At 47.0% G+C, this 27,479-nt stretch overlaps 1 protein-coding gene across 2 annotated transcripts in view; it reads left to right on the top strand.

The window, feature by feature from the left end:
- Window positions 1-27,133, top strand: part of MRAS (muscle RAS oncogene homolog) — a 41,610-nt gene extending 14,477 nt beyond the window's left edge. The window contains exons 3-7 of one of the 2 annotated variants that reach the window (XM_074145908.1): window positions 8,413-8,626; window positions 17,895-18,048; window positions 21,405-21,504; window positions 22,834-22,913; window positions 26,073-27,133. In XM_074145908.1, the coding sequence (XP_074002009.1) occupies window positions 8,434-8,626; window positions 17,895-18,048; window positions 21,405-21,504; window positions 22,834-22,913; window positions 26,073-26,172 (627 nt within the window). In that variant the 5' untranslated portion in view covers window positions 8,413-8,433 and the 3' untranslated portion in view covers window positions 26,173-27,133. The remainder of the gene's footprint in view (window positions 1-8,412; window positions 8,627-17,894; window positions 18,049-21,404; window positions 21,505-22,833; window positions 22,914-26,072) is intronic. The other variant, XM_074145909.1, reaches the window with a different exon arrangement.
- Window positions 27,134-27,479: the final 346 nt, after the last annotated feature.

Raw genomic sequence — 27,479 nt, 5'->3', positions numbered from 1 at the left:
GCCTTCAGCTCTTTTTTGCTGTCTGAAGAGATGCAAAGTATGTTTGCCAGGAGGGAAGGGTGTCTTGAAAAAGCCATTTACATACCAAAAGACATCCGGTAGCAACACTGAAGATGTAAAAAAGCATTAAATACAGAATTGAGCCTGACTGGAAGAGAAATTTGGAGCCAAATGCATTGATTGATTTGTGAGAGGGTGACAGGAACAAGGTGGCCCTGTACCCTTTCTATCCATAAACCATCTCCAAAGCATCTATAGGTGCCATGAAGTCTGTGCATTGGCTCAGCCATGCCTGCCCTGCGCACAGCATGATGTCCATAAAGCCACAGCGCAATGAGCCAGCAAGGAGCTGGGTGGAGGGGTGGGTGCACAGCACGGTCAGGATACTATCGAGCACCCCTTATTTTGGCAGGGGGATGCGGGGCTGTGGTGGGGAAGGCAGGGTGGAGGCCATGGTGGGCAGTTCTTGGTGCTGTTCAGGTTCCCCCCACAGCTCCGTGCTGCAAGGCATGAATTCGTCGCGTGGACCACTTCCACCTGCCCAAGGCGATGCTGGCCGAGGCTAGAAGGACTTTGCCACGCATCTGGCTGTGCCACGCACATCTGGCTACGTTGCCAGCAGCAGGACCACGTGCAAGCAGCAGAGCGCCTGGCTGCAAACCGAGCACTGCCACAGCACTGTGGGCTATTGCTTCGGAAACCTTGCTGAGCGGTATAAGAGCGGCAAAACCACCCAGGGCAGTGGATTTGGGGTCTTTTTATTGGCGTGTCAGCAGGCTGGGATGTGTAGGAGGGAAGCTGCCCATTTCCAGGGATTGTGCGAACAGGAAGGGCAGCTATTGGAATTCGAAGCGGCTTCCTCCACTGTAAATTTGTTCTTGTTGTGTTATCTCTGGCTGGGCAGGGCAGGGGAACATCTTGGCTATCTGGTTTTTTGCTACAGTATGTTTAGGTCAGCTTCATCAGTTCCATGATAACATAGGAGAGGCATTCCTGGCCTCACTAGCAAAGAATTTTCAAGAGTAATACAGGCATCTGTCATCCCGTAATGTCTCCTGAGAGCTTTGGAAATAAATGAGTAAGGAAAGGGATGGTGGATTTAAGCATGCGAGAGGTGATGGAAGTAAAAGTAGCTGATCCATCCGCTTCCTCAGGCCCCAGTTACTGGGCAGGGATGCTCTCATTTCGTGCCTTGGCAAAAGCCTTGGATCAGCCTCCAGTGGACACCCCTAAACTGGCAACAATACAGTCGTCATCAAGGTCTGAGAGATACAGGAATGGATCTTGCGTAGCTGCTTTCTGGTCACATACCTGGATTCTCCTACAAAACTGGTAGCAGCAGTGCTGTAACTCCACAGACGACCCAAATCTAACTTCAGTGTTGTTTTTAATTAAAGAAATAATAATAATCTGGTTTCTGCATCTGACTGTTCGCTTGTCAGAGTGACAGGAATCTTCTTACGTATTTTGAAAAGGGCACTACATCACCAAGAGAAACGGGCTGAAGATTAATGGAGTTGTTGTGGGAGGTGGAGGAGGAGTTGGGGGAGGGAAGCGGAGTTTGTTTCGGATGACATTTGTCAATATGGTTGACGCGTGCTGTGCTGCATTTACACACAGATCAGGACACCGACAAGCACGTGCATCCAAGTAAATACGAGTGAGCCCCCAAGCCCAGCCTGGCCACGGGAAAGCTGCTGCTCAGTGCTACAGCAAGGGCTCCTTCTTATCACTTAAGGATTCGCAGCAGGGGGAGACGGGGGCCACCTACCACCTAAGCAATTTCCAGTGACGTGGCTTTTTATTATTATTATTTGTTCAGACTATAATTCCGTGTTTCCTGAAATAACTACCAAGTATTCATCAGGCAGCCACTGCCTTTAGCTGCCTTTTGTGTGAATCTCAAGTGCTTCATTACTCCCCCGGTGCGCTTTCTTTCTCTTAGAGTAAATATGAGCAGCATCTGTGTGGTGGGGGAGGCGATGCGATCTCGGGATGAAAAGGAGAAGAGGTCTGGCTGGCATGGGAAACTGGTGAGGAGATCAGGGAGTTCAGCCCTCTGGGTACAGCATTTTTAATTGCTGGAGGCAAATTCATAAGGCCACTTCCAGGACACACCACCACATCCCCCAAATTCAAAACCCAACCAGTTGCAGCTCTTTATTACTGGGTTGAGGATTTTATTTTTAAACAACAGTTGGTTTACAACTTACTTTTTTTTTTTTTTCTCCTTTTTAGTAGCAATCCGATAGTGCTTTGATCACTGCTCCAAAAGGAAATGCCTGTAATTTCCTGTGCAGGTCTTGCCAGGTGCTGGGCTCCATCAGATCTCCTGGAAGCTGATGGAAGTTGAGAGCACTCTCACCTGGCAGGATCCTCCTTTTTAGAAAACCTCAGAGAGTTGAAATTTCACTTGGGTTTTGAACAACTTAATGCCAGAACTACAAAGGGTGTCAGGCTCTGGCTTCCCACATGATGGATCTCTTTCATGCTGACTTCCCACTGAAGACTTGCATGCGGTCCAGCTTTCGCTTGGTGTGTCCTTTTTGTGGCATTGACCAGGCAGGAAATCTGACAGACTGGAGGAAACCTGGCTAAGAGTTAATCATCTTTATTTAATAATAATTGGCGGTGGTTGTTCATGCACCTACAGGTCCTTTGGCTCTCAAAGGTTTGGGACACAGTGATGCCAACTCAAGGGAGAAGTTCCTGAAGTTCATTTGGTCCTGATCAGCACGACTCGAGGGAGTCAGCTAAGCTCCAAAAAGGGCACGTCCCATATTTCAAGGGTTCTCAGTAGCTCCCAGTCCAAGGGGTTGCCTGCAACACAAAAGGCTGAACTATTTTGGTACCTGGCGAGCGTCTCTGGGTGTGTCGTGGTGGTTGTGTGGCTGCAGCCAGCAGTCTGCAAGAGGAACAGAGAGGGAAGTGTTCAGATCTTACAGAGTTTCAGCCCTGGAGGCATTGCATGGAGCTGCTAATGCTTGCAAAGTGGCCGGGTAAAAGGATGTAATCGAGTGAGCTGTGGCTAGAGGAAGAGTTATTAATTGCAACTGTAGGAGTAGTTGGCAGCCTCAGTCACTGGTAGTCTTCCTCAGCCTCAGGTGAGGTTGGTGCCTTCAGGTACGCAGAGCTCTGGCAGGGTGTACGTGAAGAGACCAGAGAAGGCTGGTGGTAAGCAAATTCCTTTGGCCATGGGATGGTGGAATTGGTCAGGGTACATACATATACCTACATATATGCTAAATCTCAGCCTATTGCTATAGCGGCTACAGGCTCCCTAAAGTTACCAGTTTTGGTGAGCTGCAGCAGAGGAGGAGGGAGCTGCTGGTTCCCACACAGACCCTGCTGCAGCTTTTTCTTGAGGTTTCATAACAGAATTAAGCAATTTCTGTCATGTGTTGCCATGGAGACCTTAAATCACTGTCATGCTGGGCTTCTCTGCCAGGGAGCCGGTGTGTCTTTAATTGCACTAACCTCCCCTGCAAATCCAGGGCTTGGTTCTGAGCTCGTTTACCTGCTGTACTGGCTTTGCCCCGGGAGCTGTGCCTCCGGGAAAGCAGAGCTGGAACCAGCGATAGGGGTACTCACACATCAAGTATCAAATATCTGGGGTCAATTTTATCATTGTCATATGTTGAGCCTTGGGGGTCTAATCACACAAGCTAAGCTGAATTTCTCCATCTTTGGTGGTTTTATATTCCATAGCTGCTCCAAGGGGATAGCTCAGCCCTTCCATTCCATCCCCATGTCCAGACAGGTAAATGGGATTTTACACAGTTTATTCTGCCTCCATAAGAAATTCTTTTTGCAGAGGAGACTCAGCCTCAGTGACATTCTTGGGTCAGCTTTTTTCTTTTTTCCTTGCCATCTACCCCAGAAGCAGCCACATTTCTGACTGTCTCGGTATTCCTGGCTTGTGCTGTCGGAACACACATTTTGCTGTTGTGCCTGAAGACGCTGATAGAAATCAGCCTCCTTCTAGTGACTTAACCAGAGCCCTGACAGCATTCATCAGTGTAGGGTATGGATCCTTCTTTTGGCTCCTTCAAAATAAACAACTATATAAATTGTAAGATGATTACCATCAGAGCTTATTAGCCTATTACCACATGCTGCTTTGTATTCAGACAATAGATAAAAACGTCTGTGCTTCGTTTTTCTCAATCGAATCTCCAGCAAACATGCGTATTCTTGCTCCCATCTGAGGAGGACTGTGTCAGTACTCTTGCCAAAAACATGAAAATCAGCCCAAGTCTTGTGCACTTGCCCATAGCGATGTAACCAGCCGGTGAGGAAGCTCTGCACACCTTTGGGAGTGTTTAATATTTTCCAGGAGGTGACATATGTTGTTTTTAAGGTTTGATTTATTGGCTGGTTTAGATGATAATCTCCTCAAGGCATGAGCTGTCTTCTTGCGTTGGTTATCAGGGCAGGTGGAGGTGTAGAGGGATTGATGTACTTGGCTTTTGGAGGTTTTGCATTTCATTCTTGCACGTTGGGTGCGTGGGACCTGCTGTCTCGGTAAGAAGGAGGAGCATTTCCATGAGCATTAACTGCTGTCTGGCAGACACGTGTAGCTGTCTGCCTTTGGCCATGAGTGTGTCTTTTGGGTTCAGAGTGCAGGAAGACCCTGCTTAGCAAATAGCTGAGGAATTAAGGCAGTTTGGTGGCAGTTGTCACTGCAGGGGACCTTCAGTGGTGTGCTGGGGACAGTACCTAGCAGGCACTTGCCCGGCCAGGCAGTGTGTGCTGCGTGCTGCCACTCTGGTGGCTGCTGGTGCGGTAGGAACAGCCCTACAGAAATGCCTAAACTCACCGCCTTTTGACTCTCAATAGACGTTTTCATCTGTTCATGCTAGCGTCACCTCAAATACACGGGGTTTTTGCTCAACAAACCAGCCTGCAGTGCCTGATAATTTTTTTTTTTTTTTTAAGTACTTTTTTTTCAGTTCAGTCCTTGCTGTTTCTCCCCAGGCTACATCATGCTCGGGCTGGAAGCGCAGACGTACAGTGTGACCAAACTTCTGGAAACGCCGGGAAGCAAATGCCTCGATTCAACCCACGGGCGCGTTGGGCAGATTCACAGTTTGCACAATGGGCTAAATATTATCCTAGTGCTTTGGGGAGCGTTTCGAAGCTCGAGGCTTCTGAGGAGCGAGTTAAAGGGGCTGGTACTAAATGTCAGTGAAAATGTAAGGCTTGTCTGCTGAGCGGTAGCTTGTGGTTTTGCGATGAGGTCAAAAATCGTGCACAAACGGAGTATGGTTTTCACATCCGTGGCCTGTCCCTCGCCATGTCACTAACAATCGGCCTTTCATGCCGCCCAGCCAGAGCCTCTCCACCCTGTAAAGAAAGATGGGGTGAAATCTTGGCCGCGGGCACAGCAAAAAATTGTCATCAGACGTGTTCGGGGAGGGACAGGGTTTTAGCCAGGGTCTCTGTCCTAAAGGGCCTGTGAGGATCGTCTGACCCGAGCAGGGTTACACTGAAAGAAAACTTGGTCTTTCAAGCAAAACTGAGAAATTTAGTTGAAGTTCGTAGGTTTCTATGCAGCCAAGCATGCTGCTTGTTGATGTGTGATTTTGTAAGTATGAGAAGGTTACTTACTCTCCCAAGAATGGGGGTAAGGAACTTTTCCTTGGGATTATGGTGAGGAACTGCAATAAGAATGGTTAAGAGCTCAGCTGGCGCTTGGTTTCCTCTTCCCCATCCAGCAGCTGTTGCTTGCAGTGGAAATTCTTGCTGTTCTCAAGAATTTCTCCAAAGATAGTTTAGAAACAAGCAGACTTGATGATGTTTCTTCTTGCTCTGAAAACTTCATGTTGTCTCAACTTGGACAAGAGGCCTTTGCAGTTCTTAGAAGCCTCTATGATCATCCTCTCTCTCCCTCTTATGGGGTTTTCTTTTTAAACTAAGACAGTTCCTATACATTTGCTTCAAGGAGAAATATCCAGTATGTGACCTTAATTAGACGTCAAGGCATTTAACCCACACAACATGTAGATTATGCATATGGGAAGTTATTCCTGTGTTTGCAGAAGTTCCTCAAGTGCAAGCTCATCATACGTAATGTGGTGCTGGGGAGGATGGAGGAGAGGAGATTCCCTCATTTAAAAAATTGAGGTTTTTTCTCTTTTGGCGTTGAGCTGTGACTGTAGGTGGGAATGTAACTCCCCGAGTTGTGTCCTGATGGCACTAGTTGGATTACGGTATGGTGATCAGAGGCAAGAAGTAGCAAGGAAGCCTTGTTCTCATGCCTACCTTGTGCACAGAAAAAGCATACAGTGAATCACTCAAGTTTCATAACTGGAGTTATATTTTAGATTATGGCTCAAATTCCACAGGCTGCTTTGGCCTGAGGATCTTTTCCCCATAATTAAAACTTGAAACGCAAATGTGAATGTTCACAACTGGTTTTGTTTTGTCTTCTTTTGTGCACTTGCCCGCATGCGTGGGAAGGTGGGTATGTAGTGGGGGGAAAAGCTGGTTAGTAGAGCTGTGAAATGACTGTGAAAAGCCTATTCTCAAAGGATGATGTCTCCAGCATACAGTAAGGAATGTGGGACCCCCAAGCAAGTGCCTTTATAGTTCAATATTTGGATTAAACTGAAATAGTGATTTAGGAGAAAGGGACTAAAGAAACTAGAAAATAAGCTTGGAAGGCTGATACCTTCCTCAATAGGAAATCAGACCGTTAGGGGGTTATGCTCTTGTCTGTTTGAAACATGGTCCAGGTTGGCTTTTGGGCCTCCTTGGAAATGAAGAGACAAAGTGGTTTATTTTAAAAATATCAAAAAGAAAGAATTTCTGGGAACAATATATTCTATACTATAGGTTGAAATAAAATGATAGTAGTTGGTGGCTCAACTTGCACAGTGTACGCAGAGCAGCCCTGCAGCCTTGGCTCCTGAGCACCACCTGGGCAAGCTGTGTCACTCAGCACATCAGCCTTGCTCGGTGCTGTGTGAGAATGAAGAAGTTAAAGTCCTCTTCTTAATGAAGAAAAATCCCTATGGTTATTAGGAAAGGCTCCAAAAGCTTGCATGGGCAAGTAGGGATGTAGATAGGATGCCGAGTGTTTATGGGGGCTTCCCCAGAGCGGGTAGTCTAGAGCAGTCCTCGTCCCCCCTCAGCGCTGACCCCAGCCAGTGCCTGCAGCCAGAAGGGCACAAGCCAAACCAAAATGAATGGGAACACCAAAATGGATGGGAGCAGGTGCCTGCAGAAAGCATCACCACAGCTGCTCCCTCGCTGGATGGATTGTATCAAGAAAACTAATACCAAGGAAATCAACTGCCCTCTGTTAAGCTTTATCATTAAGATGGAGTTTTTCTACTTTATTTTATTTTTTTAAAGTCTGAAGGCCTCCCTGCGAATGCAACGGCCATTCAAATTTGGGAGATGGCCGCCCATTCCCCACGTGATTTGAGTGAGCATCGCCGATGCCCATGTGGGCAGGCGGGTGGAGGGTGCTGCCTTCTGCAGTGTACGTACCAAACCGCTCACCTGGCTGCTGCTTAAATAAGCAGTGGCTGCTGCGGAGTGTTGGAAATGAGCTGCTCAGCAATGGCTGCCTCTTCTCCTTTCTCCACACACGTGTGCCGTTGCCCGGTTACAGCCGGTGAATTTTTTTTTTTTTCTTTGAAGAGTCGGTTCCTCCACAACCCACCCGAGGTGAGGGGAGCGGTGTGACCACGCTGCAGGGGAAGCTGCTCTCCTGCCTCTCCCACTGTGTCATAGCCACAGAAACCAGCCTTCCTGCCGCCGCAGGGTTGGGGTTTTTCTTTTAAAAAAAAAAAAAAAAAGGCAAAACAAAAGCCACCTGTCATTCCTGGCCTGCTGCCTTCTTGGTTTTATTTCTCAAACTTGAAAACTTGTCTGTGGACAGGATTGGACCTTTAACTCTGGCTTCATCCATCACAACCGGTTCTGCCGGCAGATCTGGCCCCGGGATGTAACGCACCATTTAACGTTTGCGGTACCCCGGGTTAAGCAGAGAAGAGCAGCAAGGCTCTGGTTTCTCAGTGGCACTGGGTCACTGGCAACTGGAACTTGGCAGTTGCGCTGGCCTGGGGTGACCTTTGGCAGGGCCGCACGGGCCCAGCCCCTATAGGAAAGATATTCAGATGATCAAAGTTTTGCACACGCATTTGGTGGCAATTAATGGTCCTTGTAGATGAGGCAGGAGCAAACAAGCTACAGCGGAGGGGTTGTCTGCACTTCTCAGTGATGGCTCTGGGTTGCAGTAGAGCTGTTGGGGAGGGTAGGTGCTGCTGCTCCTGTTCAAAAGGACTTTGGATGTCAGTACAGCTTTCATCCTCACTTCTTAGGCAGCAGGTAAAAGCTGCCTTGTGCGTGTTGCCCTCTTTTCATTGCTAATGAGTGATTGGAGTTGTTTTCTTTCTCCAGCAGGTTTAGCACACTGGAAACATGGCTACAAGCGCCGTTCCCAGCGAAAACCTCCCCACATACAAGCTGGTGGTGGTTGGAGATGGTGGCGTGGGGAAGAGCGCTCTCACCATTCAATTTTTCCAGAAGATTTTTGTGCCGGACTATGACCCAACTATTGAAGACTCCTACCTGAAGCACACGGAAATAGATGGGCAATGGGCAATCCTCGATGGTAAGCAAGCTACTCTCATGGTCCCCTTTCCCTTCTAGCTGAGCAGAAGTACAAATAGACCTCGATGCCTCTCACAGCGTGTTGTGTCCTTGTGTCTCTCCTACTCCTCTGTGGGCTGCCAGGAATTTGAGTGCAAACTGGTCTGTGAGCTGCGGCGCGTGGTCTGCAGCTGACCTCCAGCAAGGCTTCTGCTTCCAGTTGCACTGGTTCCAGTTCTGCACACAAATGTTTCTTGCAGGAGCGTGAAAACTTACAGATCATCGTAGACATTTGGGGTGGGCTTCTACGAAGGGTGAATTATAGCACTGAGGTGGCTCTTGCTAATGATACTTCATTGTGGTTAGGCTCATCCCCTGGGAAATAACAGTAAGTGGATAACTGAAGGAGGGTTATAACCAGAAAGAACATTTAATCAAAACTGTCATCCACTGACAGTGAAGAATTGTAACACCTCTTAACTCCCGTAATTCAGGCATGATGTTTTCATATCTAGTTACTTGCTTCATTTAAAGAAGGGCAGGGTACCAGTTTGGAGAGCTGCTGTAAAAAAAAAAATTTAAAAAAAAATAAAAAAAAAATCATGAAACAAACCAAAAAAACCCAAAGCAGCCAACCAAAAACTCTTGATTCTGCAGGTGAGGAAAAAGCCCTATATTACCTAAAGCTGCAAGTTAGTTTGTGCTGCAAGAGACAGACTGACCACAGCTATAAGGGGAATCTTGCTGTTAAATTTTCTAAGTTTTGTTTGGCTTTATACAATAATTAGGTAATACCTAAAAGCAAGCAAATATTTTGTGCCATAATTACTCAAGTGCATGTATGTGGCCACTAACACAACTGAACTAAATGTAACCTCCCCTGTGGCGAGTTCCTGCCTCCATCCTCTTGTCATGGAGGAGCTCAAGACCTTTGGTATCTCTGCGTATGTATCATTGGTGTGTGAGGACAGAAAACTGGGGGATTGGCATGGGTGGTAGAACGTGGGGGCTGGTAAGGTTTGCTGTGAAGACCATAAGCTTGGTCTGGATACTTGAGACCTTAGTTGTACTCTTAAGGATTTATCAGATCCAATTTAGTGAGTACAAATGGCCCCAAGGTCCTTAAAGAACAGCCTTTACTCAGTATTTTAAGAAAAAAACAACACACAACTTAATCTTGCCAATATTTGTTCATTTAAATATGTTAGTAGTTGATATCTGATATGAGGGAATATTGGTGAAATTTGTGCCCAAATGTGTTTCTCCCTGTCATCTGCAACAGAGACACCTGCTCTCAATTAACCAATGTACCTGTGCAGTTTTACTTTTAAAATGACACTGTTGTATAAAAGAATAATCCAATCCTGCTGTAAGTGAAATCCATTCTTTATTTTTAGTCCAGAATCCAGCCCTCTGAAATGAGCAACCTTTATCTTTGCTGGTATGCCCCATCTTCTGATATAACAGTACCAGCTGCTGTAAACATTGGTTTTGGCTGAAACAGCCTGGGTTTTGTAAATTATTTGGAAGTAGAAAAAGCGTCTTTCATTGAATATTTGGAATTTTTGTTTAGTCAAAAAAAACCCTGACTTGGATGGGAGTGGAGAGGAGGTTGTTTTCCAACAAGCAGAAACTTAACCCTTTGTTTTAATGACAAAGCCTTTCTTTTGCTCAGATGGAGTTCGGTGACTGAACTGAATTCAGTTGTGGCCTTGAATGGCATGTTGGGATTCTCTAACTTTCAGAGTTCGTGTGCCCGCAGATGCCTTGCAGCCACAGAAGTGAAACTGCAGCTTCTCCCTCTCTTTCCTACCGCTTGAGATTTTGAACAACCAGAATTTCAGAACAAAGGCAATATTCTTGCTTGGAAAAGCGTGTGAGTCTGTACCATCTGCACAGTAGGAACAGGGCATAAAGACTATTACATGTGTCTTCTGCCATAGCTTTCTGTCATAGGCTTTGGATCTAGGCCATTCTTGGAGGTCACCATATACTTGGACAGCTGCTCTTGTGGTTACACGTGGTTGCATGAATCACTTATGGTATAAAATTAGGGACAAACATGATAGGAAGGGTAAAGATGCATCATGATAAATTTTAGACTTTCCAGTTGTCCTTTATGACCAAATCCTTTAGAAGCTGTTGTTCTGTGCAGTGTTTGGTGGGAAGAAGAAGCTGCCTACCCCCAAAACACAAACTTGTTTTAGAAGATGAGACTACCAAGTGAGGATATAGCGTGAGGGGTCCCGTAAGTTTCTAAGTTTGCAGAAATAGTTATTAAAAAAAAGCACCAAATACACTGGCATCCAACAACTTAATTAAAAAAAGAGAACACAGCCCGCCCTCTTCGAGGGTGTTGCCTGAGCAGTTCTGTGCAAAGCATCTCTAGCATTTGGTATCTGCACCAGCATTATGTTGTAAAAAAACCCCTTGTGGTAGCCAGCTTGCATAAAGCATTTGGCTTCCCTCCATGAAGACCTCCACCCACATTTGTTCAATAGCACTAGCTGGCAGCGTGATGAAATGTTTGACTTGCATTTTTTTTCCTTTGCTGAAATCTCTTGCTGAAAGTAGACTTAAATGGATTTTAGACCTTGGAGCCAAACCTACATTCAAACTCTTCTTTTACATATTTGCTCTCTGGCTTGCGCATGTCTCTGTGTCTGTTTTCTCACCAGAGTCCGTGATAGTTCCCTGCTTCCCAGAAGACTGTGGGACCTGTGCTTGGTGCGTTTAAGTCCAGCTTTACACAAAAATACTTATAAAGCTGGCGTAAGTCCAACAATAAAGACCATCAATGTGGTGTTTGGAAGACAAGTGTTGTAGAGTGGAACAGGGCACTTAACCTGAATAAGTGATGCACAGACAATTTGTGGCTAGCCCATTTTTCCAGTTGCTGCCACCCCAACGAAGCTTTAAGATCAGCCTCTGATTTTTCTCTGCACATGTTATCTTCATTTATTTCCAGCTGTTCATGCTGAAATCAGCACAGTGATGTGCTTGGTTAAATGCGTTCACACGCAGGTGCAGTATAGACACATCAGGTCAGAATTAAGTGGGGGCCGGGGTTAATCTGCTTTGATTAGCTGTTGGTCCAATTGAGTTGCTATCATTAATTTTGTACACTCCTTTCTGTGTGCAGGCTAACTTGGCAATTAACAGAGGATTTCTTTTGGTGTGGCTGCAAAATGCCAGTCTGGAATTACTAATATGAGCATGAAGCCAGAAGTGGAATACCTTAATATGGCAAAAAGTTCCCAATGGTTCAAAATTCCTTATGGCTCATAAACCACACAGAGATATAAAAAGGTGGTGAGATATAAAAAGGAGGAAGAGAGGAAGAGATGGCCACAAGCACATGCCTTGGGCACGGACTAAACTCTTAGTTGTCAGTAGGGCTGTGCCAATTGGTACCAGCAATGCAAGGAATTGTGCCTGTGTGTTGGATGGAAGAAGGCTGTGGTCTCCCTCCTCTTGTTTTGCCTTAGCCTGGTGCGATTCAGATGAAAGTGTGATTCACTGCCTAGAAGTTGTCTTCCGACTCCTGAGCTTCAGTTTTCCATTTTATTTTTCTTCTTCTCAAGTCCCCTTCTCAGTCCCTGGGTGTCCTTGTATTGGCCTAGACCTGCACAGCCCTGGTGTGCACCCCTGTGGAGTAACACCAAGCACTGTTCCTTCCCCTGGGCTCCCTCTCTGCTGTTTCCACCAGCATCTCTGATACATCCCTTTTTGCCAAGGGCTTTTGCTGCTAGTCATCCCAGGACAGGCTGTCTGCTTTTCTCTTCAGGAAGCTTGGGAACAATTCAGCCAGGAGGCCAGAGGGAGATCAGAGGTCACTTCAGACTTGCAGGCAGGAGAGTTGGTTTGCTTCTTGCTTTCTTATTTTTTTATTTAACCTGTAGGTAGCATCACTGAAAGAATTAAAATTCAAATTAAGTTTATACTTTCATTCTTTTATTTGTGTGTACAGTATTTTCCCTCCCTTAGTTGCTGGGATTTTGCAACCTTGAAAGAGGGTTTTTTGTCTTTGGTTGTGGGGATTTTTTTCCTGCCAGGAAAATTTTGATGTTGCAACATGGAAAACACAAGGCTTTGAATACTTGTCCTTTGTTAGAGAAAGAGCTTCTTTAAGGGCTCCCATCTTTATTCTGTTTATTGATGTGGAAGCCTTTCTTCTGAAGGCCCCTCTTTTTTTTCTTAAAGAAAGGGCAAGAATTCAAGAACTCGGGTTTTCCATGTTATAACATCTGTGTATTTAGTTAGGGCACAGAAGAAGGGCTCATAAAAGCCCCAGTGTTTTCCCGTCGCATGTTTTTCCTTGAGGGAAAGCTCTCATGCCAGGAGCAGCATGACTGTATCTGAGAAGAAGCAGAAGCATCAGAGTGGCCAAGTGCAGCATCTACCTCATCTTGCTCACGGTGTGGGCACCTCGTACCTCTTCAGGGTGACTTGGGGTGTGGGAAGCCAGAATATAAGAGCTGTGGCCCCTGCGCCCAGAATACCAGTTCCTCATCTGAAGCCAGTGGCTGACAGGGGCTGCCCTCTCCTTCCGTGCTGCCGATGGAAGGAAGATGAAGACTGTGGGAATGGCTTTGCTGAGCCTGAACTCTCATTTGACTTGTCAATTCAACTTAAATTTTCCCTTGAGTTCAGCTACCAAGCTGCAGGGCAGCTGAGGATGGGGTTCCTCTCCAGCCCCACCTGTTGAAGCAGAGCTGCGGCGCCAAGAGGAAAGCAAGATGTGGAGAGAGAAGCATCATGAGGGGTCCAGCTCTATACCCTGTGGTCCCCTGACAGTGCCACATTCCCAGTTCTGCTCTTTGCTCCCAGGGATTTTTCCTGTATATCATATTAAGAAGTTGAAGAGGCAGAAGACGCCTGGGGTCAGGCTGCTTTGTGCAGCTTCTCTCCCTGGTGATGTGAACACAGGTTCCTTTCTGCCTGCTGACCCATCCAGCCCCTTAAAGGTTTGCACATGTGCTGCAAATACATAACCAAAGGGATTTCGCCAGAGACTACTTGCAAAAATCAAGTTGTACACATTGTGCTTGCCTTTCCTGAGCATGAGAATGAGGTAGGTACAAACAACTGCATCCTGTCCCTGAGCTTCGTGATGTGCAGCCACTCTTCTGGATGCTGGAGGGCAAGGCACTCTTAAGAACTGTGCTGAGCTGCTTCCAGGACTGGCTGCAGCAATGTGCAATCACTACGTGGAACGAGCTGCTGGTGTCTGATTCAGGCAGTGAAACCCAAGGGCTGAAGTATAGAAAATAGGTTTAACCTGCCTGTCTGGTCATCTTTGGCCCCTTAAATGCCATGGACAGTGGATTAGCTCTCTTCAGTTGATTTATACACCCAGCAAGGTAAAGATAAAGACGTAGGAGGGAATTTTGCCTAGGTATGACAAGAGAAGAGGAACGCACCTGCACAACCAGATCTGAGCTCCCTGAAGGCTGGGAAGGCTATGTTTGAATCTGAACTGAATCCAGCCTAGGCTCTAGAAAAAGCAATGCCGTGACTTAGATTTCATAGTATGTCTCTGCCCTTGGCTGAGATTTACATGTCTGTGTCTCTGGATGGGCACTCAGAGCACTGTTGGTTCAAGAGACATTGCCACATAAAATACCTGGAAGCACCGAGTGCTTCTGTTTCAGGCCACAAATTCCTGTGTATTCCTGGGCTCCTGTATCTGCTCAGAAGTGCTCTCTAAGCAGCCGCACTCTTGCTAACCCATCAGGATTCACAGGAAAATGGTGCATAGAGGGGCAGGATCCAATTAGCAAGGAGTTCACAACAGTTGGGGTCACATCCACTGGGAAGTGGAAAAGGGCATATCTTTGCTGAGCAGCCTCTTACCTGCCGAAGCAAGAGACCTCCCTGCTGGGCTCTCACAGCCTAATTGCTTTTAGTTTAGTCTCCAACTGATTGTGTGATAGCTCTGTAAAATGGCTTTGCCCTCTTTGGATGTCTCTTCCTAGGTCAGATGTAGTCCTTGGCTTCTCTCTCCTCACTCTTCACTTAAACGCTTTTGTTAACGCTCCTTCTTGCTGCTTCTTCCGTCAAGTTTGTGGGAACTTCACCAAGTTTGCTGCTGGAAGTCCCTGACCATGCGCTGCCCAGCCTGTGAATTTGATTATAATTCTTGGAAGAATGAGTTAGGGGAAACCCGCTGTGCTTTGGTCCAGCCTTGTTTCGACATCAGCTTTTATGCGCTGCCAGTGGGGCAACTGCCAGTAAAAGGCAACTGCTGGTTCTCAAGGGTACCAGGGGAGGAGAGGTCTTCTCTGCTCATGATTATTTCTATGTCTTCTGGCATCCTGTCTGCAGAAACAGCGATTTTAAAAGAAGATGGATGCTGGCTAACACCCTACATTTCCTCACCCCTTTGGGAAGCCAGTCAAATCGCCTTTCGAGTTTCCCCTTCCCAAGGCTTCTCCTTGCTACTTTCCCATTTCTGTAGATAAGAGTCTTCTTGAAGCTTTTATGGCACAAGATGACAGCAGGAGCACAGCCACTTGCATGTGGCCCTTTTTGGGTGCTGATGCATTCCAGGATGTGGTCCCATCCTGCCTACGGAGGATCCAGATCACACTCTTCTCTCTGATTGTTTACAGTTCATATAGCAGAGAAGTGTTGGGACGGGGGATTGTCTTTATGAAGAGCACATTTAAAGTTTACAACAAAGACCTTCTCTGGCCATCCACGTGATGCTTAACTTTGCATGAATAACCCATCTGAGATTAACCATAACCTTCACTGCTGCATGTCTTTTACTTGCATTTCCAAAGTTCCGTTTTTAAATGCTGCCTGGACTTGCTCGCCTTTCCACGAATGCTGCAAGTGGATTCCCTTTAAATAGCAGGTGCTGACATAGCAGCTCTGCCTGTGTTTAGCATGATGCCGTGGCCAAGATCCAAGCGAGGTAGGAGTGGCAGGACCACAGCCCTGTGCTGTCTCCCGAGTATCCCCACAGCCCCCCCAGGCTCATCCCCTGCCCGCTTGCAGGGCGATGGAAAGCTTTGGAGAGGCAGCAGCTAGGGATGGGTTGATGGGTGCAGGAGCAGAGCTGGATGCTCCTCATGTGTTTCATGGGAGGTTTGCAAATGTGCCAGAGCAAGGGGAAGTCCCTAAGCAAATTACCATCCATCTCCACCTTCCTGCCCACGGCTTGCGCTCGGGCACCTGCCCTGTCTCGGGGGGAGGGAGGGCAGGAGAGCCTGGCCCCATGTGAGAAGCTGTGCCACTCCACCACCAGTTGGGTATGTGTGTTGGAGAGGGGAAAGGAATGTGTGTTTGTGTGTGTGTGTTGGTTGTCAGCTCTCAGCCCTGCCCTGATACCGTGTCCAGCTGGTGCAGGAGTCAGATGAGGGCAGCCCAGCCTCTCCTTACAGGTTGGGTGGGTAGGAAGGATTAATTTCCTCTTCCGTCCCAGCCACGTGGTCCTGGCCTTATTCCATGGCAGCAATTCTGCCCAGGGCATAGAAATTCACCAGCACATGGAATGTCTTTGGGTTGGTTTTCTTTTTTCTTTTTTTTCTTTTTTGTAGAGTCATTAAGAACAGCCTGGATACCTTTTAGCTGGGACCCTTGTTTCCTTGATTTAGAGGGCAGAAGCAGGATAAAAGGCTATGAAGAGACCCCCATGACTCCAGCAAGCTCCAGCTGGTTGGCAAAAAAACCTAAATCTCAGGGTCTTTGCAGGAGCTTAGAAGCCCTTTTCACCTTAAAGGCTCATAGAAACAGACAGTCAAGACCAGCTAAGGCAGGCGAACAAATGAGGCCGAAGGCTTTAAAGGGCCTGCTGTCACCAAGTAAGGTCTCCAGGTCCCCCAGCATAGCTGCCTTTCCTTCAGAAATATAGTGAAGGCCTGGGCTGGTTCCTGGGGTGTGCTGTGACATGCAGCATGTCTGCCCGTGGCCACCCCTGCTGATTCAGCAAGTAACACTAGCAGCAAAGTGGGCTTTATCCTGGTACCATCTGGAAATCAGGGCAGCCTGAGTACCAACCCCTTCAGGGAACACCTTGGTAGGACTGTGGGCCTGCTCAGACTAGAAAAACCCGTATCAAGCCCTGCTGCTCTGTCAGCAGTGCGCTCCTGCCGCGGTCTCCATCCAGCGCTGCCCTGGGCTTTCCCCATCACTCGTGGGCAGCAGATGCTAACGCTGTGGCCGTACAGAGGAGGTGGAAACAGTTTTCATACCCAGCCCAGTTGGCTGGGATGTGAAAGCGTTCCTAGTCGTCATGAAGGTCCTGCATTTGCCTCTAGGACGCAATGATGCATTAGGACTTTTACTTCTGAGCAGCCAACGCGTGTGTTTGTACTGGCCTGAGTACACATAGCTTAAGCTGATGAACTCCTCTTGTAACCTCCTCCTGGCAGTGCACAAAGCTGGGGCCCTAGAATTGATGTGCATCAGTATGTGGTGTTTAGCCACAAGGCTGGCATAGCTTGCTCCGCATGTGGTCCATGATGTAGCTGATGGGACACCCTACAAGGCAGAGTGACGGAGAACCAGTGAGTTATGGTGATATTAGAGAGGAAGTTAATCTAGTGGGGAACAACGTCTGGGTTGCTGCCACAACTGGGGTGTTTCAGAGGACTAGGTGTTATCGATGCACAGAAACACAATTGCTATATAGGATATGCAAGTCACTTAAAGCTTTTCCACCTGTTTTGATTAGCTTCTCAGTATCAGCACGCCACTTGGAACTAAATATTTAAGGGGAATTCCTCAAAGCTGTACTGTCTTGCTTTGAAAGCACATAATTGTATAAAAATCACACCCGGGTATTGAGAAAAGGAAAATGCTTGTAGCTGTTACTCTGGGTTGTCTCCCAGCTCTGCCTCACTGTGCGGTTTGTAGATTGTCCCTGACATTTAAACTGGCATTTACTTACTTTTCCAGTCTTGGTTTTTTCCATGCTGGGAACAGAGAGAGCTAGGAGAGGGAAAGATGGAGGGCTGTGAAATACTCCATCTCTTGCCGGAGAAGCAACTCCCCAAGTTCGGTGCTTGGTATTTGGTACTGGAAAAAGAAAGTAAAATCCATGTAGTCTTCTTCCCTTCCATCCGCTCCCAGCATAGGCACAGGGTGGTAAGTGGGGTCAGGGACTGGGTTTTGGTTTGTACCAAGAAACCACCTTGTCCGTCCACCTTTCTTTCGTCAAATCATGCAGCCTGTGGGAGGACCAAGCCCAGCGGAGGCAGAAAGGCCATGTAGGACGCATAGCGGTGACAGCAGCTGCAGGTCCTCACAGTAACTAAAATCCTTCATTTCTTCTGTCCTAGTTCTGGATACTGCGGGGCAAGAGGAGTTCAGCGCAATGCGGGAGCAGTACATGAGGACTGGAGATGGTTTTCTCATAGTCTACTCAGTGACGGACAAGGCTAGCTTCGAGCATGTGGACCGGTTCCACCAGCTGATCCTCAGAGTCAAGGACAGGTGGGTGCTGTAGAGCCTGATCCCTCCTCCCAGCGCCCTGGACACTGTGCCGTGGGGGCGGTTGCATGTCTCTCCCTGCTTTTCACCTTGTGGGTGTCCCAGGGCAAATCCTTGTGGACCTGCCGATGAGGAACAAGTAGCGTTTTACCCTTCTGATAAGCATGTAGTGCATTCAACGTGGAAAGGCTCAGTAGTGTTATGATGGAGTGAAAATGGTTCTGGAAGGGCAGAACTCCTGCCAGAACGGTCTGGCAGAGCAGAGGCAGACACCCCTGAAGGTAACCCCCTTGGCTCTGAAGAGGGAGAAGGATGCTCTGTGATAGTGCAGGCACTTGGGGACCGCTGGCAAGGACTCAGCAAGTGTTCATTCGACCCTAGTCCTTTGGTGTGTCCTGGCAGCATCCTCCTTTCCCTGGCTTCAGCTTGTGCCAAACAAACCTGAGAAGATTCTGTATGATTATAGAATCATAGAATGCTTTAGGTTAGAAGGGACTTTAAAGATCATCTACTTCCAAACCTCCTGCTATGGGCAGGGACACCTCCCACTAGACCAGGTTCCTGGTACGATACAGGGGTATGAACAAGTGTCTTGAAGGGGAAAACGCCTCATGTTGGAAGGAACTGCATTTCTTACAAGGGATGTAATGCAGTTAACGTGTCGTGCTGTGCAGCAACCATTTTCAACGTACAAAACATCTCTGCGTGACTGGGGAGAAAGCAAGAGAGGTCACCCGCTCCCCTCCTTGTGTGTGCGTGGGAGAAGGTAGCTCTGAGAGTTTAATCGTGGTAAGCAAATGCGAGGGGAAGCTGCCAGGGTTTTATCTCTGAGATAACTCCCTCTTCCCATCCTGGTTCAAGAGGCAATGAATCCATCCTCACTGGGTGGGGTGTGAATTAAGCCCTTATATGTTTGCAGCTTTAAAACACTTAGTTTTTCCATTCATAATGGCTTTTAATTATGGAAGTCATCAAGAAAAGCCACCAGAGGGTTCGGGCCTCGTTGCTGGCTTCCTTTCGCAGCTCTGAATAACTTCCCCACAGGAAGGGTGGACTCGTATCATGTGAGGTTCACAGCTGACAGCTCTTCCAGTAAAGCATCCAAAGCGGAGCCCACAAGAGTGAAAAGTAAAGGAAAACCACCCTTTGATTTCATCTAAATGAAGAAAAATGTCAGTCACTCAGCCTGCCTCCCGGATCACGCCAGTCTTTTCTTCAATGCCAGCTCAGCTTGGGGCAAATTAAATCTGTTTCTGAAAGTTGAAGAAGACGGGACAGCGTTTCCTGTAATCTGCCCCAAACCGGTGTCGGTTTTACCTAATTTAACTTTGTGAAAATGTGATGCGGTATTCATTGTTTTGCTCTGGACTGAAACTTTTACCCCTCCGAACGCTGTGCAAGCACCGGGGCCGGCGTGTGAGAAGCAGGAAGTGAAACAGGCTGGTGAGGTTGTTTTTGTTTCCCCCCCCCTTAACGCCACCGAAGCGCGAGGAGCTGAACGCTTCATCCACAACCTGAGCTTGTTCAGAAAAAGGCAGCGTGAGTAAAGAAACCGTCCTGCCAGACCCGCAGGTAGCTGGGAGCAGAGCATCGCCCTGGTTTTCCAGCCAGCAGTCAGCTTTGGCAACTTAAAATCCAAGGGAATTGCAGGCTGCCGCTTCAGCAGAGCTCTTCAAAGCTCTTCTCCTCTTTCTTTCCATAACCTTCATTACAGTAAAACTTCCAACTGTAGTAGCTTTGCCCAACTAGCAATCATACGGCTTACAATACGGAACAAAGTCCCCACAGAGTTTTATGCCTGATGTAAACAAGGCAAATGAGATACCATCCAAATGTAATCCCTTTCTTATCAATGTGCTGCAAGCCAAAAAGGAATCAAATAATCCAGAAAAGCAAGTGTTTTGCTCCAGAATGATCAGAGTCAAGATATATCAATGCTCAGGCATTAAAATTAAATCAAAGCCACTTTATCAGAATGAATAACTGCAAGACTCATTTAAAATGCAGAGTGCAGTACGGTATTTTTCCAGCCAGAGCAATGGGGCAACGTGCCAGAGAGAAGATGGAGCCCTTATCGTCTCCATGAAAAATGACACAGAAATGCATTTTGAAAATCCAGAGTTACTCAGGGAAGTATTTTATGCAGAAATGAGTACGGCCAGCTGCTCCTTATCCCAATAAAATCAGGTCTGTTACAGCAGAGAACACTGGAATCATTTTAGGAGGGTTTAAAGTTAAATATAAGAAAATAATATTGCAATAATTGTCAATTATCAGAAGGGACCTCCTCCCTCCTAGCAGTGGGTGATGTCCCTACAGCACGACTTTGCTCTCTGCAGTACGGAGGAGAGGCTGCTGTATGGGAGTGGGGTGGGGTGGGCAGCAGCCACACTGCCAGGACCTCCTGTGACACAAGCTGCCTTGGTTCTGTTTAATCACTGGCGCTATGGGGGATTCCTACTGGGGGAAAGCCTGACCCACACACCTCGTCAGGAGAGCCTCGCACTGGATGTGCTGTGGATGGATGGGTTTCTTCTCAGGCAGTGCCCAAAGACAGTCACATGCCTGGTAAAGTTAAAGAAATACTGAGTATTATTACAGAAGTAGATGGTTTTGGTACAAAAGAAGTGTCGTTCAGATTTTTGCTGTAGGATCAGAAGCAGGTAGTAGCATCTGGAAACTTAGCAAAACTCTTCAGTTCCCTCCAGCCTCCTTACAGCTACCACTGCCAGTCTTTCAGTTTGACTTGGGGTAGCAACTGATGGGGATCTTTGGCCCCAGTCATTTTCTACCCCATGAGATGCCCCCCTAAGTGCCAGCTCTCCCAGAGTCTGTCTTTTCTTCCTCAACAGTTGTTCTAGGTGGATGAGTCTCCACCAAGACATGAACTGACACCAGTTCCTCCAATATACCTCGTTACCTTGCAGTGTCTAGCAGCTGCCAAGATAGGCAGCTACTGATATGCCTTGGCTGTTACGAGAGGATCCTGTTCTCCTATTCAAGATCTGTCTCTATGTCTCAGTTAATTTCCTGACAAATTCTGTAGTTTTTTCTTCATTTAGTTGGATCTTCAGTCTTAGCTATTATCATTGCAAAAGCAATGACACTAAGGTCCCTGAAGTGCCTGCAAATAAGAATGAATATGTGGATGCATGCAAATTGTCAAGTAAATTTTTACAATATGAATATATGTGCAACACAGTCTGGTGGGGGCTGATGTGTGTTCATTTGGTCTTTATATTTCTTCAATCATATGTGGTATGTCTTAAGATGATGTCAGCATCAGAAAGTGAAACTTATGCTCAGCATTTTTTATTGTAGTCCGCTAGTAATTGGGTGGTGGTTTTGATTTTTTCCAGAGAGTCCTTTCCGATGATTTTGGTGGCGAACAAAGTTGATCTAATGCATTTACGGAAAATTACAAGAGAACAGGGAAGAGAAATGGCAACAAAACACAATGTAAGTTTGCGGGATTGTTTAATTGGTTGTTTTAAGTCCCATTACAGGCATTCAGAATTGAATTCTCTGCTCATTTAGAGCTGAATTAAAGCATTTCTCTTACAATTGAACATTTGCAATTACATTTTCGACTACTACAAAGTAGTAGCTGTGCAGCTTCCTTTCAGTAGGGCCAATTCATCACTGAAGCTAGAACCTCTGCTGTGCACCAGGCTGTGGCAAAGCTGTGGCCATCACAAAGCCGTGTGTACAAGGTGTCTGTAAGTGGTACCAAATGTGAAATGTTCAAAATAAGGGAAGAAAGTGAACCCTCCTGGAGTGAAAAAGCAGGGTCAGGCATTAGGAAATTTACGCAGGTGTCCGTAGGAAGAGAGCTTGTTAAAGATAATGAAGTTACAGGCTTGTTAAGCCTATCTAAATCTGGTCTTAGCTCTGCATTATTCATGCCATAGTTTAGGCCAAGAAATCGGTCTTGGATGGGTGTAGATGACACAATACTCCACTAATCACCTCTAAATGCCAGCAGCCCCGAATACCCAGAGGGAGGCAACAACTCCCGTAGGAGGAACTGAATGGAAAGGTAAAGACAAACAAGCCTGAGACCTCTTGGCAGCTGGCTGTGCCGAAACGGCAGGCCATGCGGTATTTCTAAACAAGCCACCATGGGAGTTTGGCAGGGCAGGTTCTCTCCCTCCCCTCCCCAAGGAATCTCGTTTCTGTAGGAGCCAGGACACCTAAACTGCAACACAGCGTGTCGCACCCATCTGTACGCGCACGCTTTGGAAACGGCCGTGTACGAAAATACCTGATCAGAGGCAGTTTTATAAATCTGCCAGTGTGCTGGACAAGCGCTGTAGGAGGCCCCATCTGGCTGTCAGACTTTGAAGGAGAAGATCATTTTACACTGAAGGGGAATTGTAGTCATGAAATATTCATGCGGTAGTCCTAATAAAATGTGGCAAGCAAGAATTTTTGGCAAGTGCTTGTCTTTCAACAACCTTCGGCTATTTTCTTGTCTGCAAGCACAGCTTAGGGGGAGAGAACATCTGACGACATGAAGTCTATGATTATTCTTCCCCAAACCCGGAGCTCTGATAGCAGCTCGTTTGCCTGGTGCTGATTCCGGACCTTTTGTAAGCGATTGCTGACCTTGCTGTGAGCGTGAAGGTGTTGATAGCAGTGTCATGACAACACTTTGTTTACCTGTGTTTCCCTCGTCTCTTAGGCACCCGATTTCTCCAGCCTTTAGGGTTTTTCATTTTGAAACTGGTTTGCTACCAACATGTAGGCTGTTACTAATCTCTTCCATGGCACGCTTCTCTCCTCCAGATTCCCTATATAGAAACCAGCGCCAAGGACCCGCCTCTAAATGTTGACAAGGCCTTCCATGATCTCGTGAGGGTAATAAGGTAAGCTGCAAACTCTTTGCTTGCTCACTGCCTGTGAATGGGGATTTGCAGAATTCCTGGCCCAGAGAGACAGGAGCCAACTTTTGGGGAGCAGGGGCCAGGTGGTTTCCTTGGGGGTGGGAGATTTCTGGAGTTTATTAAACATTCTTGTCCTGTATCGGCATAGGGTTGTTACTCGCACTTAGTTACCCTTGCAGGACATAATTGCTAGGCAGGTTGACAACTAGCTGTGGCCGTGATGAAAATACATTCTTTAGTGACCAGTGCAAAGCCTACTATAATGGTCAGCTTTAAAAGGCTGGCTTTAAAAGCTCCGGACCAGTAATTTGGGTTTTCGTATCTTTGTCCTCTCAGGGTCTCGCGTTGCCAGAAGTTAAAAAGCACTGGCACAAAATCCTACAAAATTCTACTGTTGTAGGTGACTTCTAACATTTTCTGCTCACTAAATGGAAAAAATTAAGCCGCTTTGTATGAGAAATAGCATGACCTAATGGCTAAGCCACAGGTTTCCTCCTCAGACTGCAGGAGTTTGTTCCCAGTTTTGGCATGAGCTGCCTTTGCTCGCTTTGGCAAACGCCTGCTCTCCGGGCAAACCCCTCCTCCGGCTGCCAGCAGGTCGGGACTGCCTCCCAAAATCCCGGCTGCCCTGCAGGAAAAGAGCTGCACGCACATCTCGGCTGATAACCTCAAATCTCTCTCAGAAGATTTGTTTTTCTGGCACCAGTTGTCTGCCAGATTTTTCTGGGCCCTCATTTTTCATGTTTTGGGAGGGTGCTGAGCTTGAAATCGTGCTCCTCCTCGCCGTGCAAAGTGCCTCTCTCGGCAATTAAACCATGAGGCATTTATTCACAGCATATCTGTACTTGTGAATATCTTAGCGCAGCCTCGAGTCAGCCTCCATCAAAAGCAGATGGTACTGCCCACTCTTCCCACATGTTTCAAAAGCAGGGGGCAGAAAGTCTTTGGAGAACTACAGAGCTGAGTTGGAAACGTCCCAAGCTACTTCCCAACTGTTCTGTAACTCAGCGTTAGCTGGCTTGATGTTACTTTTGTGTTACAGTGAGCTCTCACCACCATCTATTCCACTCTGGAGGGAAAAAAAAAAAAAAAGAAAAAAAATAAAACACACAGCCAAAATAAGATGGTGAGGGTCTGTTTGCTTTCTTTACGTAACGCAACTCCAGACAGGCTGGAAGGAGTGTTGTAATGAGACATCACTAAATTGAAGCCCTGAAAATTCCCTCCATAACCTCGAAAATAGGTGATGCAGCTCGGTTCCCTCAGTAGTCACCGTGAAAGTCATTGCCAGCCAGGTGAAACCCTCCGTGGCATCAAGGGCACCAGAGTTGTTCACAAGAGCTTGAACTCGGGTGGGTTAAGTCAGAGAGCAGCGAGGCGCTGTACGATCTAGCTTTGCCATTTGCCAACAAGCTGCCTCGCTTGGTCTTTGGACGTTGCAAACTGTCCGCAGCCGTAGGATGGCATCACCCACCAAGTGGTGCTTTTCTTTTTTTAAGTGAGTTTTTCCAAATAAAATGTAAATTTACAGCTCCCTTATAACTGTGTCATTCCTGGACTGCTTTACAAACGTAGAGGCTCCTCAGAGCCCCTGTGAGTTTGCAGGGTGAGGACGCTCGTTCAGGGTTGGTGCTGTTTGTGCTCCTTGCACTTGGCTGATTCCCAGCTTATTTAGCTCTGTGCAAGAAACTGTTGCCTGGAAGTAATCCAGAAAGGAGTGGGGTGTTTGAGTCCACCCGACAGATCTTTTAAATTTCCTGATGCCCCTTTTATGCTGCGGCAGCGCGTACACAAGGACTGTCACAGCAGAAATCTTGAGCGGGTGCGGGACGTGGTTTTCTGGAAATCTAAAACAGTTCCAGAACGCTGTGAACAGCTTGCGGCCGCTTAGTGTTTATCCAAATTAACTTTAAATTACTTTTTTTTATTTCAGCTTTCTAGTTTTGAGCTTTAAAGTTTTATATTTTTCATGCCTTCAGCCTTCATACTCACTGAAAAAAAAAGATCTTATTCGTCAAAGCTGAGTTTTTCAGGTGGTTGCAAGCACGTGGGACCCGAGGCTGTAAGAAAAACACCAACTAAAGCTATAACGATTTGTCCCCCACCTGTGTCTCATCCTGGTCTGGATAACTTGGTCTAAACACTCAGTTTAGTGCCTGACATACTACATAGCAAAGAGGCTGGTTTTGAACTATTCAAACTCTCAGGTTGGTTATTTAGACACTGATTGAATCTACGGAAGCTGCCGGTGTTTGTATGGTTTATCTTGCAATAAAATCTAAGTCTGCCTATCGGGTGTTTGAACTACGAAGCCTTCTGCTGTTGAGTTTGCACTGCTGGGCTGCTACAAACAGGTAGGGTTGCAAACAGGCATTTGAGCAATGCCTCCTCTTGATGAAAAGGTGGAAGCCCTCAGCATAACGTTTTCAAGGTTGCTCACAACCCACCCAACCGATGGGGGCTGCCAGGGCGCAGTGCAGGAGGGGTCTCAGCTGCGTGTTGGTGGTGGCTGTGACTTCAGGCACCTGGGGACATCTTTCTGGGGTCAGCTTGCTCCCCGTGCTCTGGTGCTCTTCACAACTTCTAGGGGAGGCCAGCGTCCCATTGTCAGCAGAATACAGCAGAATAGTAATAATTTTTCATTATTACTATTTTTGAATCCCCCTTCATAACCAAGTCCACAGCAGTGCAGCTGGCTAAGGGCAATGCCCGCTGAAAGCAAATCTTTCCAGGAGGGTTTATTTCTCTGTGCACTCCATATCTCTTTCATCCTCTTCCCTAATGAGCATTAGCAGCAGGGAGATGGATGACATTGCATTACTTCGAGCATCCCTGTTTCCCGGAGGGCAGCCGGAGGGGTAGTGCCCTGGAAGGACATACATCCCTGCCGTTAGCCTTAATGCTGGCTTATGGCTTCTTTCCTCCTCCCTTAAAAATGCAGGCGGTTGTCTGGTTAGCTGTGTGGCATGAAAAGCCATGTGGTGGTGGAAGGGTATATGGAGTTATATATGGAGATATATATGCAAATATACATATGCATACCAAGATGCTGTTCTGCTGCCTGCCCAGGGTTCTGGATGCTGGTGTCCAACCCAGCCTTGTGCCCCACCTGCTTATTTTCCTCTCTGTCTCCCAAAACAGGCAACAGATCCCAGAGAAAAGCCAGAAGAAGAAGAAGAAGACCAAATGGCGAGGGGACAGAGCCACGGGCTCCCACAAACTCCAGTGTGTGATTTTGTGACGGGACCGCCTGGGAGTGCCTTGGACGCCTCCCTCCTGCCCCCTTGACCCACCGCCAACCCAGGCGAGGAGCAGCAGCACGACACCCACTCGACCCCACAGCCTGCCCCCCCCCGGGCTCCCTACAGTGGTTCGGGCTCAGAGATGTCTCGAGGGGGTCTGGAACCCCCCAGAGAGGGGCTGCGCGTCGGGGCCGGCGTGGGAGCGGCGCGAATGGGAGGCAGAAGGGATCAGCAGACCTCAACTCTTGAACATCCCCAGCACCTTCCAGGGGCCTCCATGATGTTTATTTAAAAAAAAAAAAAAAAAAAGGAAAAAAAAAAAAGTGTTGGTTTTATCTGCAAACATTTCTCCTTGTGACCCATTTCTGAACAGCCATGAATAGCCCCCCTGTTTGGTGCAGTCTGTGTATGTGTGGGGGAAGGGAAAGGGCTTTTCTTTCTCTATTTTTTTTTTTTTTTGTTCTCTTCTCCTTTTTGGTTGTTTGCTCAGCGAGTGCTGGGTTGCAAAGAAACACGGCCGGGGTTAGATTTTTTGCACTGAACTCTCTTACACGGCAGTGCCAAAACACAACTTCATATGAAAGTACATAGATTTGGAGGAAGAAAATGAATTCCAGCTGCTCTGGGTGCTCCAGACATTGTGTCAGACTCTGGAGGGCAGCCAGCTCACAGACCATAAACTCCAGCTTAGGAAAGGAGGTTTGGGCTTGGATTATTTTTTTTTCTTACCCTTTGTCAAGAGATTTTGTTTCTGTTTTGTAATTTGGGGCATGTCAAAGTTAAGACATTTTGTTAACCTGGAAGTATTTAAATTAAAGTAATTTACAAATGGAAGGGTATGTCATCTTTAAGGGGGAAGAAAGGGAGCGAGGTAAGAGAGGAGAGAGGAAAACCTGAACTGTATTTGTTATCTGGGTGTTGAATTTCTCCCTCATAAATGTGTGTAAAGTGGTGTGATCTAAATCCCTCTTTATTATTCCTTAACCTTTCCTTGCAAAGCCGCTCTTGGGTGGATGAATTGTCCTGCTTTTCCCAGGCTCATCTTGCACACACAAAAAAAGTCTGTTTGTGGGCTTTGGCTCGATGTTTCTTCATTTCTTCTTCTCCCCGCTTCGCTGAGAGTTGGTGACTTGAAAGGAAGAGGTGTTTTGAAAATTACTCAAGTGGGATATGTCTCTTCATAAGCTTAGTGTATCTAAAAAGTCTCCCTGAAAACAGCAGAGACTAAATATCTTTATGCCTTATGAAAAGGCAAGGCAAAAAAAACCTGCAGCCATTCAAGCTGCCATCTGTGGCACCAGAAGTA

Source organism: Numenius arquata, chromosome 3, assembly GCF_964106895.1.
Source record: "Numenius arquata chromosome 3, bNumArq3.hap1.1, whole genome shotgun sequence".
Lineage (NCBI taxonomy): Eukaryota > Metazoa > Chordata > Aves > Charadriiformes > Scolopacidae > Numenius > Numenius arquata.
Note: the sequence above shows the minus strand (reverse complement) of the source record. Positions and strands in the feature narration are given on the sequence as shown.